The following is a 16,845-nucleotide window of genomic DNA, read 5'->3' on the forward strand; positions in this document are numbered from 1 at the left end:
TAACTGATTGCTACTCTTCTAGACACTAGGGATGCAAAGACAAATAAAACACAGTTCTTGCCCTCACCGTGGATGTGAAACAAACTCTGAAAGAGATAGCTTAAATACAGTACAACAGGGCTTCCCTGGTGGCTCAGTGGTAAAGAATCTGCCTGCGATGTGGGAGGCCTGGAGTCAATCCCTGGGTCGGGATGATCCCCTGAAGAAGGGAACGGCAAGCCACTCCAGTTTTCTTGTCTGGAGAATTCCATGGATAGAGGAGCCCAGCTGGTTGCAGTCCATGGGGTCCAAAGGGGTCAGACACAACTGACAGACTAACACTTTCGCTTTTCAAATACAGTGCAATGTGATGTTTTAATAAAAACAATGACTCCTGACTTCTGGTTCCAGACAAAATGGAGTAGACATATTTATTCCTAGTCTCTGACTAGTAAAAGCTCAAGTTCCCCTGGACATTCTATATAAACAAACATAAGAATATCCTGAGAGTTTGCAAGAAGAGACAGACTGGCCAGACCTCTTGAGACCCAAAAAATGACATAACAGTGTGTACTCTGGGTTTCCTTTATGCCTTTCATATCTAACTGGGTACTGGAGAAGTGGCAATCTAATAGACCAAAGGATGTAGGCCAAAAAACCCCAACAGCAACAAAACCAGCTCTCTCTAGTCAAAAGACCAGGAAAGGGGCAGGCTAGTAAGAGAGAAAACTTTTAGGCAATAATAAATCACTTCCGTCTGGCCAGAATTTAAAAAAAACAACCACAAAGTGATGGCTTAGCCCCGTAAGAAAAGGCTGAGTGGGAGTCTACAATTCCAGACTTGGACATGATGAGGTGGCCCCCTCCTTGGTCAGAGTAGCATCAGAGAAGGCCAAGTGGGGAGTGGAATTTTTTTTTTAAGGGTATGAGAGGATGTTTCTTTATTTATTTACTTAGGGCTGCGCTGGGTCTTTGTCGCTGCATGCAGGCTTTCTCTATCTGCAGCGAGTGGGGACTACTCTGTGTGTGTGGTGCTCAGGCTTCCCATTGTGGTGCACTCTCTAAATATGTGGACTTCTCTTGCTGCCATATTGTCTTACTATAGAGAGAGGTTGTCTCCCTCCACTCTAGGTCGATAGTCAATGCATGTATGACATTCTTCCTGCTTTAAATACCTAGCATGGTTTCTGAGTCCTGCACTGAACCCTCAGCCCTTCTTTTTCCAGGCTTCCCAGGTTAACCTTCATCACCTGGGTCTTAACCCCTTACAGCTCCGTATTTCCCCTAAGACCCCATCTTCCATCCTTCCTTGACCCCCTATAGTGTTTGCTGGAATGGCAGTGTACCGTGAACAAACTTATCTATGTCCTCAGATCTTCACCTTCCTGCTGTTTTGGAAACCCGGCTAATGCCTGCTGATACTATTTCCAATGTAGTTTCCCCAGGTACAAGCCGTTTTCCCTCTCACACCACTCATTCACCTGGCCTGCAGGTGGGGGGAAGCTGTCCTACTTTTCCCTTCTCCATAAAACCCCACGCTTTCTGACGTTAAACCATACCCTACCTCCTTGTCACAGTCATCTGTAGCTCCTTATCTCGTTCACTGAGCATTTGGGCCACAGGCTCTGTCTCTCTCTACCACTGCCCCTGTCATCATTCTTGGTAACTTCAGCATCTGTGAAAATGATCCACCCAACACAGACCTCTCAGTTGGTCTTCCCAAGTTCCCCAGGCTCCCTCGCAGCTAGAGGTAGTGCTGTGTGACCCACTGAGACTGAAGTCAAAATCTGATGGTGGGATGGATTCTGTGAAAGCTCTGCTTTCTTGCCTTGAGATCTGCTCTCTTCTTCCGACCTTGAATACAAATGGGGTATATTGGCCAACCCAATAAAAGAGTAGAAGACAGGGAGAGAAAGAGAAACAAATATTAAATAAAGAAACTTTAAGGGGGATTGTTGAGTGCAGCGGGGAGAAGAAATGCAGAATAGCCAGATCCCTGTCATTGTTTTAAATGAAGCCCTAACCAATCAACTTTACTCTTAAAAGTATTCTGTAATAAGCCCCTCCTTATGAAGCTGATTTTTCAATCTAGGTTGCAAGTATTGTACCCTGGGAACCTGCTTTTTGGAATCTGAATTTGATCCCATTTGTGATTCTGCTGTGTATAAAATCACGGAGACTCTTCAATTGCTCTGAGCTTCAGTTTCCTATTTGTCAAAGCAAGAGTCTAATAATAACTCTTTAGAAATTAGCTTGGTGAATAGGGAGCAAAATTCTGTCCCAGGACCTTTACACCTGCTCTTCCCTCTTCCTGAAACACTCTGTTCCCCGGTGTTCACAGGGCCTCTCTCCCTTTGTGTCCAAGTGGCTTCCCTGACTGCCCCATCTGAAACTGCATACTGCTACCTACTCTATGTTACTTTTTCCACCTAATTCTACTAGTTTTTATCACCACCTAACATATATGTTACTTCCTTCTTTGGCTCTCCCTACTGGAATGTAAGCTTCCCAGGGCAAGGACAATTAGCTCTTTTGTTCCCTGTAATGATTATTTACTGAATGAATGATGAACAGGTGTGCGTACTTTTAGTAAGCAAGATCCTCTACAGAAGCGTTTGGCTACCCACTCCAGTATTCTTGCCTGGAGAATTCCATGGACAGAGGAGCCTGACAGTCTACAGTCCATCGGGCCCCAAAGAGTCAGACAGGACTGACTGACTTTCACTTGACACATTAACAGTAAAAAAATGTTTGTTGCTCTGACAGTTGATGGATCGGGAAATGTCCAGGAATGTATCTACAAAGCATCATTGGTGGTCTTTCTTGAGGCAATTGGCTCAGAGACTCTCAGGATTGGAAGACTATTTAAGGTAGCCCAGTTCTAGCTAGAAAGTTTAGATTCTCCTCTGCTGTTAGAACCAACAATAGGAATCTCTAGGATCTAGAGCCACAACTTTTTCTACAATTGAGGATTCTGCTATTTGGAACAGAAGAATCCTTTTAAGAATATTCTCCCTGAGAAGGGACATATGTATACCTATGGCCGACTCATGCTGATGTATGGCAGAAACCAACACAGTATTGTAAAGCAATTATCCTTCAATTTAAAACAAATATATTTTAAAAAGAATATTTTCCTAGAATGTAAAGGCAAAATAAAAAATATAGAATTGTAGAAAACTTGGAAAATGTAACCAAAAAAAGCCAAAACAAATCATTAAAACCATCACCATCTTATTACCAGATACACTTAAATTCTCCCTACACAGTATTAACAGTTTAAAAATATATATGCAGGTAGACAGAAAATTTTGGGATCTCATTCCATGTGTGGTTTTGCGGTCTTTTCCTCCATTTAACATTACGTATAAAAACATTAAAATTTGCATGATGTTCCCCTTGGAAGTGTACCATAACTTAATTAATCATTCTCAAGCTGTTTCCTTTTTTTCCCTCAAGTTAAACTTTTATTCCAATCTTCAATTACCTTCTTCAACAGAAACGCCTAGAAACTAGGGCAAAGAGACTGAACTTTTAATTTATAATATTTTTTTCTGAAATTAGAGAAAGCTTGTTTTCGTCTTCAGATCCCACTCCATAGAAAGTCTAGGTGGCTTACAAATCAGTTCAAACTACCCCAAATTATCTTCCCCTACTATTTTCAAGGTGTTAGTAAATACCTCCCGCACAAGCACTGCTGCTGCTGCTGCTGCTAAGTCGCTTCAGTCGTGTCCGACTCTGTGCGACGCCATAGACGGCAGCCCACCAGGCTCCCCCGTTCCTGGGATTATGCAGGTAAGAATACTGGAGTGGGTTGCCATTTCCTTCTCCAATGCATGAAAGTGAAAAGTGAAAGTGAAGTCGCTCAGTCGTGTCCGACTCTTAGCTACCCCATGGACTGCAGCCTACCAGGCTCCTCCATCCATGGGATTTTCCAGGCAAGAGTACTGCAGTAAGGTGCCATCGCCTTCTCCGCCCGTACAAGCACAGTGCTCCAGAAAATGGAAACGTAAAGACACAGGCCGCAGGCACCACCTCTTTAAATTTTAAAACGGAGGCTCAGGCCAATGAACGTTAAGTTTTTCCCGGAACAAAGCGTCCCGCCCATAGTCCCGCCCTCCACCAATCAAGCCGAGTTCTTCTCCATCGCTCTTCCAATCAACGCCAAGGATGAAAGTTACTCACGTAACTTACGTAAGGTAAGCGACCAATTGGAGCTGAGTTTGGGAGTTAGCCCCACCAATGCCAGCGGCCCTTGGAGAGCGCGGGAGCTTTTCGACCAGAGTGCCTGAGAGAAGCGGAGGATGGCGCTGGTTCCCTGAAGCAAGGGCCTAGGAGAGAGCGGCGCAGGTCCTGTCTCGAACCCTGAGGCAGTGGGGCGGGAGACATGGCCTGCTGCCACAACGTAATGCTGCTGCTGGACACCGCGGAAGGCGTCGCTGGTGAGAGCCTGGTCCGGCGAGCCGCCCTGCGCCTTCTCACTTACCTGAGTTGCCGGTTCGGCCTGGCCAGGGTCCGCTGGGCCTTCAGATTCTTTGATTCTCACGGGGCGCGGAGCCGGCCTTCCCGCGTCTCTGACTTCCGAGAGCTGGGGGTCCGCTCCTGGGAGGACTTTGAGGAGGAGCTGGAGGCCCGGCTCGGGGATGGCGCCCAGGGCGCCCACCTGCCCGGCCCGGCGCCCAGGGCCAGCCACACTCACAGCGCGCTCATGGAGACGCTGCTAGACTATCAGTGGGACCGGCCCGAGATCACGTCGCCCACCAAGCCGATTCTGCGTAACAGCGGGAGGAGACTGCTGGACGTGGAGGGCGAGGCCAGGGAGGCCGAGTCTGCGCTCGGGGGCTTTGTGAACGCCGTCTTCCTCCTGGCCCCCTGTCCTCACTCTCAGAGAGAGCTGCTGCAGTTCGTGTCCGGTTCCGAGGCCCATGCCCAGCGCCTGCCGCCTACTCCTAAGCAGGTGATGGAGAAGTTGCTGCCCAGGAAAGTCCAGGAAGTCATGAGAACTCGAAAAGTCACCCTCTACTGGGTGGATACCACCGACTGGCCAAAGGTAAGATTAAACGGTGAGCTGGTTCTAATGAACCAGAACTTGGCAGTGTCTGCCGAGCAGCCCCTGAACCCAGAAGGAGACTATCATGACCAACAGGTATCCCTTCCGAAGGAAAGTCCTGGAGTCACCACACATCCCTACAGTCATCACACCGGGATACGTAGGCCCTGAATACCTACCAAGTCAACTCATTTGAGGACCTGCACTATTTAGGTCCTGTCTGTCTTTCTAGACTTCATTTTTTTCTACACAGGACTCATGTTCCAGCCTGTCTGAAACATAATCTAGTTGCCCAACAGATCTTCACAGCTTGTTCTGTCTTAGTCACTTGAAATGCCACTGCTCTTTTGTGTCAGTTTAAAGACCCAGGTTCCACCCTGGGTCAGGAAGATCCCCTGGAGAAGGAAATAGTAACCTACTTCAGTGTTTTTGCCGGGAGAATCTGATGGACAGAGGAACCTGGTGGGTTACTGTCTGCTGCTGCTGCTGCTAAGTCGCTTCTGTTGTGTCCGACTCTGTGCGACCCCATAGACGGCAGCCCACCAGGCTCCGCCGTCCCTGGGATTCTCCAGGCAAGAACTCTGGAGTGGGCTGCTGTTTCCTTCTCCAGTGCATGAAAGTGAGAAGTGAAAGTGAAGTCGCTTAGTTGGGTCCGACTCTTCGCGACCCCATGGACAGCAGCCCTGGACCAGGCTCCTCCATCCATGGGATTTTCCAGGCAAGAGGACTGGAGTGGGGTGCCATTGCCTTCTGTCTATGGGGTATCAATAAGTTGGACACGACTGAGCGACTAACAGTTTCAGTCTTTCATTCTTTAGGGCCTTTGCCACATGGCAGCTTACTCAATCTCAACTTCTGAATTTCCAAACACTTTTGTGGCACTTACCCTTTCTCTATTGTATGTTCCAGGTGTGCAGTCACCCACCTTCCATCGAGTTTAAAAATAACCTCAGAGGCAGGCACACATCTCTCTCTTGTCTCCTGTGTTAGAGGTATTCAGGAAATATTTGTTGACCAAAGGAACAAATTCTTACCTACTTACAGTCCTAAATGGCTAATTTGAATTTTCGGTGAGGCAGTGGATCCCCTGCTGTAGTTAAGTGCTATGATAAGTATATATTTATATGTCCATCATTTTCTTCCGATCACTTCACGTTGTCAATTAATAATTTAATTTGAGGAGTCCCTACATTGTGTACCCACTACATTGTTCTAGCTGCTGGGCAGGTGGTGGTCAGCCAAGTGGAGTTTACCTTCTAGGGGAAGAAATATTACACAGGGAAGGTTAACAGATGAGCAAGTAAGTGATAGGGTTTCAAATTATGCTCTCCAGAGAATAAAGCTGAGTAAGAGGCTGAGGTAGAAGCTGGAGGCAGTGGCACATAGGTTAGTAGTCAGGGTAGACTTTTTTGAACAGAGAATGGAATGGTGAAGGAGGAGGAATGTGATGTTGGGAAAAAACATTCCTGGCAAAGAGAACATTCCAGTGTAAAGATCTGAGTGGAAAACGAGCGTCTTTTGTTTTAGAAACAGGGAATGCCGAAACCTGGTAGGCAAGGGGCAAGCACCAGAGTAGAGGGAGTTAGAAGGTAGCAGAGGCCTATCTGTAGGGCCAAGGTAATAAATTCAGATTTTGTTCTGATTGGGAAAGTGGCTTAGCCAGATGAAAGATGTGATTGCATCTATTGGAAACATGTCACTGAGGTAGAAGTGCAAGGCTGCAAATGGGAAATGAGGAGATACTTAACACAAATAATAATATAGTGGGTTAAAATTTCTGAATTACTTTCACATACAAAGCCCAAGAAAGATGTAGCAAATGCCAAATAAGCCAGCAGTGGCTTGTCAAAGAAAAGAAAAAGGCAAAAGTGTTTAAGGGGATGGTAAACATTGATAGAGAAGATGGAATCCTAAAAGTGTTTGTGAAGACAGCAAATTAAGTGTTGGACACAGTACACAACACATTAGTGCTTGATTTGGGATAATTGATACTAAATCACATCAGAGATGAAATTGTATTATATCAGATGTTGGCTAGAAAGAAGTCTTAGCAGAAAGGGCTTGAAGATTCGTTTTCTTTTTTCAGAAATATATTAAAATAAGTAGGTTGACAGTGTCTAAATATTTTTCCAGGTTTTACATCCCATCACCTGCAGAGGTGGATCTTCTCTGAGCCTTCTTGCATTTGTTGTTTCCTGTGAGAAAAAGTCCATCAAACAATCTTAAGCTTTTCTGGAATTTTTTTTCTAGTGTAGATTTAGTTTTTCTTATTCAGAAGCCTCTGCTTCGCCATACTGCAGAGGTGAAAGGGAGACTTGCATTCTGTCCTTGGGGAGCTCGCACAATGAGAGTAGAAAGAAGAGAAATTCCAGGGCCTGCCTTGTGGAGTTTACAGTCTGGGAAGTAAAACTGGGAGAAACAGACTCAGGGAGAAGGGAATCCAAGCACACAGAATCTTGCAAAGACATCAGTTAGAAGGGAGCATGAGAGGCCCTTATCACATTTTCAACGTTATGCTTCTGATTTACTTAATGCATACCATGCTGGACACAGGAGCCTGGAGGGCTACAGTCCACAGGGTCAGAAGAGTCGGATACAACTCAGTGGCTAAACCATACCACCACCGTATGCTGATATGCTGAATACTGAGTGTACCATTTGTGAACCAGACAGATGTAGTCCCTGCTGTCTTGGAGCTTATAGTCTTGTGCACATTTATAAATGTCTAAGTCTGAAACTGCCACGAGGACTTGTCTATTACTTAGTCCATAATATGCTTAAAAATAAAAACATTGCATATTCTATATGTATACTGGTTGTGTTTTTTCTTTAGTCACGTACATCAGTTCAGTTCAGTTGCTCAGTCATGTCCGACTCTTTGCGACCCCATGAATTGCAGCATGCCAGGCCTCCCTGTCCATCACCAACTCCTAGAGTCTACTCAAACTCACGTCCATTGAGTCGGTGATGCCATCCAGACATCTCATCCTCTGTCATTCCCTTCTCCTCCTGCCCCCAATCCCTCCCAGCATCAGGGTCTTTTCCAGTGAGTCAGCTCTTCGCATGAGGTGGCCAAAGTATTGGAGTTTCAGCTTTAGCATCAGTCCTTCCAAGGAACACCAGGACTGATCTCCTTTAGGATGGACTGGTTGAACCTCCTTGCAGTCCAAGGGACTCTCGAGTCTTCTCCAACACCACAGTTCAAAAGCATCAATTCTTCGGCGCTCAGCTTTCTTCACAGTCCAACTCTCACATCCATACATGACCACTGGAAAAACCATAGCCTTGACTAGACGGTCCTTTGTTGGCAAAGTAATGTCTCTGCTTTTGAATATGCTATCTAGGTTGGTCATAACTTTCCTTCCAAGGAGTAAGTGTCTTTTAATTTCATGGTTGCGGTCACTATCTGCAGTGATTTTGGAGCCCAAAAAAATAAAGTCAGCCACTGTTTCCCCTGTTTCCCCATCTATTTCCCATGAAGTGATAGGACCAGATGCCATGATCTTTGTTTTCTGAATGTTGAGCTTTAAGCCAACTTTTTCACTCTCCTCTTTCACTTTCGTCATTCAGGTATGATCTAAATCAAATCCCTTTTGATTATACGGTGGAAGTAAGAAATAGATTTAAGGGACTAGATCTGATAGAGTGCCTGATGAACTATGGACGGAGGTTCATGACATTGTACAGGAGACAAGGATCAAGACTATCCCCATGGAAAAGAAATGCAAAAAAGCAAAATGGCTGTCTGAGGAGGCCTTACAAATAGCTGTGAAAAGAAGAGATGTTCCCGTTTGAATGCAGAGTTCCAAAGAGTAGCAAGGAGAGATAAGAAAACCTTTCTCAGCGATCAATGCAAAGAAATAGAGGAAAACAACAGAATGGGAAAGACGAGAGATCTCAAGAAAATTAGAGATACCAAGGGAACATTTCATGCAAAGATGGGCTTGATAAAGGACAGAAATGGTACAGACCTAACAGAAGCAGAAGATATTAAGAAGAGGTGGCAAGAATACACAGAAGAACTGTAGAAAAAAGATCTTCACGACCCAGATAATCACAATGGTGTGATCACTCACCTAGTGCCAGACATCCTGGAATGTGAAGTCAAATGGGTTTTAGAAAGCATCACTACGAACAAAGCTAGTGGAAGTGATGGAATTGCAGTTGAGCTATTTCAAATCCTGAAAGATGATGCTGTGAAAGTGCTACACTCAATCTGCCAGCAAATTTGGAAAACTCAGCAGTGACCACAGGACTGGAAAAGGTCAGTTTTCATTCCAATCCCAAAGAAAGACAATGCCAAAGAATGCTCAAACTACGCACAATTACACTCATCTCACACACTAGTAAAGTAATGCTCTAAATTCTCCAAGCCAGGCTTCAGGAGTACGTAAACCGTGAACTTCCAGATGTTCAGGCTGGTTTTAGAAAAGGTAGAGGAACCAGAGATCAAATTGCCAACATCTGGATTATCAAAAAAGCAAGAGAGTTCCAGAAAAACATCTAGTTCTGCTTTATGAACTATGCCAAAGCCTTTAACTGTGTGGATCACAATAAATTGTGGAAAATTCTGAAAGAGATGGGAATACCAGACCACCTGACCTGCCTCTTGAGAAATCTGTATGCAGGTCAGGAAGCAACAGACTGGACATGGAACAACAGACTGGTTCCAAATAGGAAAAGGAGTACGTCAAGGCTGTATATTGTCACCCTGCTTATTTAACTTATATGCAGAGGACATCATGAGAAACACTGGGCTGGAAGAAGCAGAGCTGGAATCAAGATTGCTGGGAGAAATATCAATAACCTCAAATATGCAGATGACACCACCTTTATGGCAGAAAGTGAAGAGGAACTAAAAAGCCTCTTCAAAGTCATGTACATATATGTGTATATTTTTAGTATTTCTCTATTTATTTTACTGCACATGGTCTTAGTTGTGACATGCAAACTCTTAGCTGTGGCCTGTGGGATCTAGTTCCCTGTCCAAAGATCAAACCTAGGCTCCCTGCTCTGGAAGTGTGGAGTCTTACCCACTGTACCATTGGGGAACGCCCCATGTACATATATTTTTAACCAAAGCTATTGTCCTTCTGAGCTCCTTTTTAAAGTTTTACTTACTAAGAAAGTTTTCATTTGCTAAGAAAAAAATTTTTTTTCCTGGCTGGTCTTCTGGCTGAAACAGTTTCAACACATTTTTTGTTTCCCTTTGGCAGAAAATCCTAATCAGAATCTGATACCTGAACTAGCTAGCACTCTTCCTCTTAGCCAGTGAGCAAGGGTGTGGCTGCCTTGGTGGTAACATTAAATAACAATTGATTAGTCTGTCACAGCATTTTCCAAAGTGACAGGCACAACCAGAGCAAAACTTGCAGTACATTGCTTAGCTTCACTATACGTGATGTGTTCTGTTGTGCTCTGATTATTTTCTTTCATGGTTTTTTCCCTTTAACTACTGATCCTAAACCATTCAATTGATTCGTCCAAGTCCATCAGGGCCATGACTCCTACGTTAAGAGCGCTGTCAGGAGAGTCCTGGGTTCTTGGACTGGAGTGTCATTGCCTTGCTGTGAACCTGGGCGCCCTTATGCCCCTCTTTGAACTTTGATATAATGGAAAGTGTGTAGATGACCTGGAAGGCCCTTCTGGTTTTAATTTTTCACATTCACATAGCAATTTATGGTTTACAGTTGTTAGCTCATCTGTGGAGTAGGCAAACCAGCATGATCAGTGTATTCTAGGGGAGGTGCTCTTTCATGTAACAATGTGTGTGCTAAGTCGTGTCTGACTCTTTGTGACCCCATGAACTGTAGCCTGCCAGCCTCCTCTGTCCATGGGATTCTCCAGGCAAGAATACTGGAGTGGGTTGCCATTTCCTCCTCCCGGGGATCTTCCTGACCGAGGGATTGAACTTGCATCCTCTGCATTGCCAGACAGCGGATTCTTGCCACCTGGGAAACCTCATAGTGCCTGAATATTGTACGGTATATTGTAGTTCTGAGTTAAATTTTACATGTTATTGCTGTTTTACTCACCCCATGCTTGGCTTTAAGATCAACAAAGATAGGATGTTTTGCTAATTCATGGAGTTATCGACCTGGGTCCTTGGACTCTGTAATCACCAGAAATTGGTGAGAGGCCAGATGAGAAATTCAGTCTAGGTTTTGTTGGGACTCGTACTGCTCGAGGGAGCAAGAACAAGAAACAGGTGCCCTTAGGAGACAGGCAGGGATCTGGTTTCTTACATGGGCTGCCGTGGGAGCGGGTGGGTGGGTTGGGTGGAGGTATAGCTTGGGTGGACTGTCCACCCCTGCCAGGTGGCGCTGTGTACGGGATCATGGTCAGTACCCTGCTTTTGCTCTCAACACCTCAGAAATGGCAGTTGATTTGTGGCCTTTTTGTATCGTGTTGTTCATAGTTGCCCTGGCTGCATACAGCTCCTTTTAGTCCCTCATAATTTCTCTCAATTCGTCTGTCCAGGTGCACTCACTCTAATAAAGGGTCCCAAGTCCTAGCCAGTCTCAGTGGCACATATGGTGGCTCAATAGAAGTTTGTTAAAGTTGGATGAAGAGTCAGCTATGTGTGATGGAGAAAGGAATGCTTTTACAGCGACAGCGGGGTTTGAGCTAGATAATGAAGTATAATGAGCATCCAGTTGGTGAAAATGGAAGGGGAAGACACAGCAAACAGAAAACATGGAAGCGTTATAAAATATGGCATGTTCAAGAAACAGCAAATGGTTCAATGTGCCTGGGATGTAGGGACGAGGGAGGGGAGGATAGTGTCTTTGCAAAGGTTGTTGAGAGCTGGGTTTAAAGGGCTCTATCACCATTACCGTAGGGCAGTGGGAAGTCTTGACAGAAGTAGCATGATCGAGTATGTAGTGTTTAGAATACTTCTTAAAGGAGGAAAGATTGGAGGCAGAGTACAGACTCTAGGCTACATTAAGAGTCCCAGACTTAAGTGAAAACACTGAAGCTAGGACTGAGAAGACCTGTTTGTTCTCCACGCAGACCTGTGGGTGGTAACCCTCTAAGGGAGGTGCTCCTGCCTCACTCTGGTGACACTTGGCTGTGGTTGTTTGGTGGAGGACATGATTGTTCTCTTTTATTAATGTGTAATGGTTTTGTATTCCTTCTAACATTTTATGATTTGTCCCTAGTGATTTGCATCACTTCTATTCCTTGATAGAAGATAGAACTTGAAGTGCTGTTTTCACTGAATAGGTGCTTTCTTAAAGGCCTATTATACTGCAGTTATTCCTGGGCTGTGTACTAATGGGATGTGTGTGTGTGAGTCGCTCAGACATGTCCAGCTCTTTGCGACTCCCATGGACTATAGCCCGCCAGGCTCCTCTGTCCGTGGGATTCTCCAGCCAAGAATACTGGAGTGGGTTGCCATTTCTTTCTCCAGGGATCTTCCCAACCCAGGGAGCAAACTTGCGTCTCCTGCATTGCAGGCAGATTCTTTACCAGCTGAGCCACAAAGGAAGCCATGGTAATGGGATGCTGGCCATTATTTATGTTTGGTTCAACCAATACATGAATCATATAATTTGATCCTTTAATGTACGTATCTACTTTCTCCCAATTTCCCTTACTTTCATGAATGCCTTTTGTTGTTCAGTCACTCAGTCGTGTCTGACTCTTTGTGACCCCATAGACTGCAGCACGCCAGGCTTCCCTGTCCTCCACCATCTCCCAGAGTTTGCTCAAACTCACATCCATTGAGTTGGTGATGCCATCCAACCATCTTATACTCTGTCATCCTCTTCTCCTGCCTCCAATCTTTCCCAGCATCAGGGTTTTTTTCCAGTGAGTCGGCCCTTTCCATCAGATGACCAAAGTATTGGAGTGTCTGCTGTAGCATCTGTCCTTCCAATGAATATTCAGGGCTGATTTCCTTTAGGAAATTGGTTTGATCTCCTTGCTGTCCAAGGGACTCTCAAGAGTCTTCTCCAATACCACAATGAATACCTAATTTACAATAACCCAACATTCTTTGTAATTTTCATTTTAGCTCTGGGAATCCCCAGACCACCTTGGCTACTGGACAGTGTGTGAACTGTTCTACCATGTGGGAGGCACCATCTTGCCATTTGAAAGTTTCAGCCGGGATTTTACCAAAGCTGGGGGAACACTGCTCAGTGGTGAAAGAAAGCTGTCAAGGAAACCTCACCTCTCTTCATGGATTTCAACTCTGCCAACTGATTCCACTTTAAACTGTTTGCTCTATAATTCTCCTGAGTATGAAGCCTCATTTCCACGGATGGAAGGAACATTATTTTTCCCTGTCGAAGGTAAGCAAATACTGTTTGGGGCAGGGGTAGCGTGGGGATGGAGTGGTTGGTCTGGGTGTCATTCATTTCTTCAAGGCAGGCTGATGAATTCTTTAGAATTTAGAATTTCTAGCAGCCTAGGCCCTCTGTTAATGCTTGTAATTAAAAGATGTCTAAGCCAAATCAGAGATACCACAGGAAAGGACTGAAGTCTGGTATACTGTAAGCCCATGCAAAAAGGACAACTGAGTGATTTTAAAGAGTTCCAACTTTTTGCAGAGTTGTCAGGTGCCCAAGCAAATGAGTGGTAAGGTTTCACTGTCTCATAGATGAGATTGATAAATTGAAGACCCTAGAAAATCAATGATTGACTAAGAAGACATAACAAATTAGTTGAAGTAGGAAATGGTGTTTATTACCATAAAGAGCCAGCATACAGGAATCTTCATAAATTTGCTTTATTATATGATTTGCTATATAGTGAATTGTAATTTCTGAATCATTATATATTCAAGCAATATTATATAGAGATATACATAAACTGTATTTTACATGATGGGCAATTTAAGGAAATTTCAAGAGTATTATTTAAGCGGGTTTGTCTTACATGGTCTTTAGAATTTAACCTCATAAGATAGGATGTGCTGTGTTTTATGGATTTAAAAAGCAGCAGATTTCGTGTGTGTGTGTGTTGCTTGAATACTTATTTCTAAGTCATAATTATTGAGTTCTGACATTAATCACACCCTTATAATTCCTGTCACATACAGCTTTTCCTTACAGAATTTACTATGATAGCCTGTTGACGGTAGAGTGGGGGTTGAAGTGTGAACTAAGTGATAATACTGGTACCTCAGCTGGCAGTGTAATTTTTTTCTTCTTAACCTTGAATCTCTTTTTAGGAACTACTTCTTTTATTAGAATTTCAATATCCTTTATTCTTCACAGGCAAAGAGCTTCAGGAAACATGGACAGTCACGCTAGAGCCCTTGGCCATGCATCAGAGACATTTTCAGAAGCCAGTCAGAATTTTTCTAAAGGGCACAGTGACCCAGTGGGCCCTCCCAACAAGTGAAACTTTGGGCACTGATAGCTGGATGCTGCAAAGTCCCGATGGAGACAGATCAACTCAGAGGATGTTATTTCAGCAGCTGGTAAATAGGCTGACTGCCGAAGAGTTACATCTGGTAGGTATCTTCCAGGTGGTAAGTTATTCTGGTCTAGTAACACGGGTAAAGTGAAATGAGTGCATTTATAAAATGCCAGGGAGCCCCCTACATAATACAGTATCAATGAAACAGATGCTGTTTTTGCAAGTAATATAGAATCATGACAGTGCTTATTATTAAAGAAACAGCATATAGAACTGCATATAACCTTGAATCCAATTAAACTAAATTATATTCACATAGGGAAAAGGTGGTGGGCCAGATGGAATTAATTACATTAGGAAAGTGAAATGATAGGTGGTTTCTCATTGTTTTTAATACATTGTATTATGTATTTATTACTTTTACATAAATTCATTTTTTAAAAAACTCTACATTGCAAAATTAGATATAATAGTGTCCAGTAGTTATGCAGACTTATTAATGTCTTCTGAAGCGTAATTCATGTATACCCAGATTTGATAGAAAGGTGATGGAATTTTTTAACTCTAGCAAATTCCTTACTTTACTTCATGTTTTGCCTTTGTAAGCTCAGAAGGTTTCTATCTTCTGGATTCCATTGTGAAACATTCCAGAGGAAAACTGGGTAGTCGTTTGGACGGGTGGTGTTCTAAGAGTTGTGTGCTCTGACAGAGCACTGGGGTCAGAGTCAGGTGACCTGGATTAGATCTCAGCTTGGCTGCCCACCATATGATCTGAATAAATCCCCTCAAGTGATAGGACTGATATCTGGTTAAGAGCATGAATTTTGAATTCAAACACGCTTGACTTCTGCCTTCTATTAACTGGGTGACCTTAAGCAGGTTGCTTATTCTTCAACCGCAATTCCTCCTCTATAAAATGGGCATTAGTTTGTGTTTTTTTTTTGACCACACTGTGCAGCATGTGGGATCTTAATTCCCGGCCCGGGGATGGAACCCAGGCCGCCTGCAGTAGAGGCTTGGAGGCTTAACCACTAGGCCACCAGGGAAGTCCCAATAATCATTTTTACTTCAGTGGTTATGAGGATTCTGTGAGTTGCAGTAAGTACATAGTAAGTGCTTAGTAAATACTCCTGATAACCTAGGTTTTTGTCTGTAAATTGAGGGATTGGGATTATAGGATCAGTAAGTTCAGCTCCAGCACCAGTATCCCCCAAGTCCCTTTCAGTTTTCTCCTTTATGTTACTCATTGGATGACACGGTCATCCTTTTACTAAACCACATGCTTCTTTAGACACTTGTTAACAGTATTCTCAACTAATTAGAACGTCTCACGTAGGTTGCCAGTGTGGACCCTGGCGAAGGCTGGCCCCCCATCACTGGAGTTATTTCTCCCTTCTCCGTCAGTGCTACAGTTCTCACCTTGTTCCGCACCAGGGAGACCGAATCTCAAAGACATCTTCTCCAGACGGTTGTGGCAGAGAGCCCCCAGGATTCAGCTTCCCTTTTTTCTGAGGTTGTGGATGGTGTACTGAAACAGATTGACAGTTCTCTTGAAGTTCCTGCTACCTCAGGTAAGCTTCCGAACCGGTAACTACCCTACTCCAGGTCAGTGGTTCACCATCATTTCTAGCATCATAACCTTTTTTTCAGTATGCTCTTAGTAGAACTTAGCATCTGTTATAGAACAGGTAAAAGTCAGCTACAGTATTTCTGGCAATTTTAAATCATGATTTATAAAAATCCTGAAGCACTTCTGAGGAGGCCAACGGCTCTGTAAAACCTTTTTGAAATTGAAAGTATAAGAGGAAACCTAGTTTTTAGTATGTTTAATAAAGTGCATGTAAATCTTAGGGTTCTGTCTGCCTTCTACTTTATTGCATTGTTACTAATAGGGCATAAACCTTATTTATACCAAATAGATATAAATAGAATCAGTTTGGTATTTCTTCCATTCATATTTACTCAGTAGATATTTACTGAGTGCCTGCATGTCAGGCTCTGTTCCAGGTGCTAGGAGAACATCAGAGAACAAAGTAAAGCTCTCTGTTCTCATGAAGCTTACCTAGTCAGGGGAGACAAGGCAGTAAACGCCGTAAGGAAATTATGTAGTGTGTTTGAAAGAGTTAAGTGCTGTAGTAATAAAGCAGAGAAAAAGGAATGGGGAGTCTTAAGGGATGGGAAGAGTTACAGTTTTAAACAGGCCTTGTTGAAAAAATGATATCTGAGCAAAGGCATTGAAGGAGGTAATAGCAGCAAAAGTCAGTCCTGAGGCTTGTGTGTCCAGTGTGTTTGAGGAAGAGTGAGGAAGCCTGTATTTGCACATTGATCATAGACAACAAAGGCCTGTTGGGATTGGTTGTGCAGTTGAAGGAACATCATTAATGCTGCTGCTTTGGAATTCCTCTGGAAGAACGCAGTCAGTTGGGAGGAGGAGCAAGCGCTTG

At 43.9% G+C, this 16,845-nt stretch overlaps 1 protein-coding gene across 1 annotated transcript in view; it reads left to right on the forward strand.

The window, feature by feature from the left end:
- The first annotated feature begins 4,366 nt into the window (after positions 1–4,366).
- TICRR (TOPBP1 interacting checkpoint and replication regulator) overlaps positions 4,367–16,845 on the forward strand; it is a 40,596-nt gene continuing 28,117 nt past the window's right edge. The window contains exons 1-4 of the mRNA XM_052659982.1: positions 4,367–5,029; positions 13,050–13,329; positions 14,257–14,495; positions 15,738–15,972. Coding sequence (XP_052515942.1) covers positions 4,367–5,029; positions 13,050–13,329; positions 14,257–14,495; positions 15,738–15,972 — 1,417 coding nt within the window. The remainder of the gene's footprint in view (positions 5,030–13,049; positions 13,330–14,256; positions 14,496–15,737; positions 15,973–16,845) is intronic.

The sequence above is a fragment of the Budorcas taxicolor genome, chromosome 21 (assembly GCF_023091745.1).
Source record: "Budorcas taxicolor isolate Tak-1 chromosome 21, Takin1.1, whole genome shotgun sequence".
Lineage (NCBI taxonomy): Eukaryota > Metazoa > Chordata > Mammalia > Artiodactyla > Bovidae > Budorcas > Budorcas taxicolor.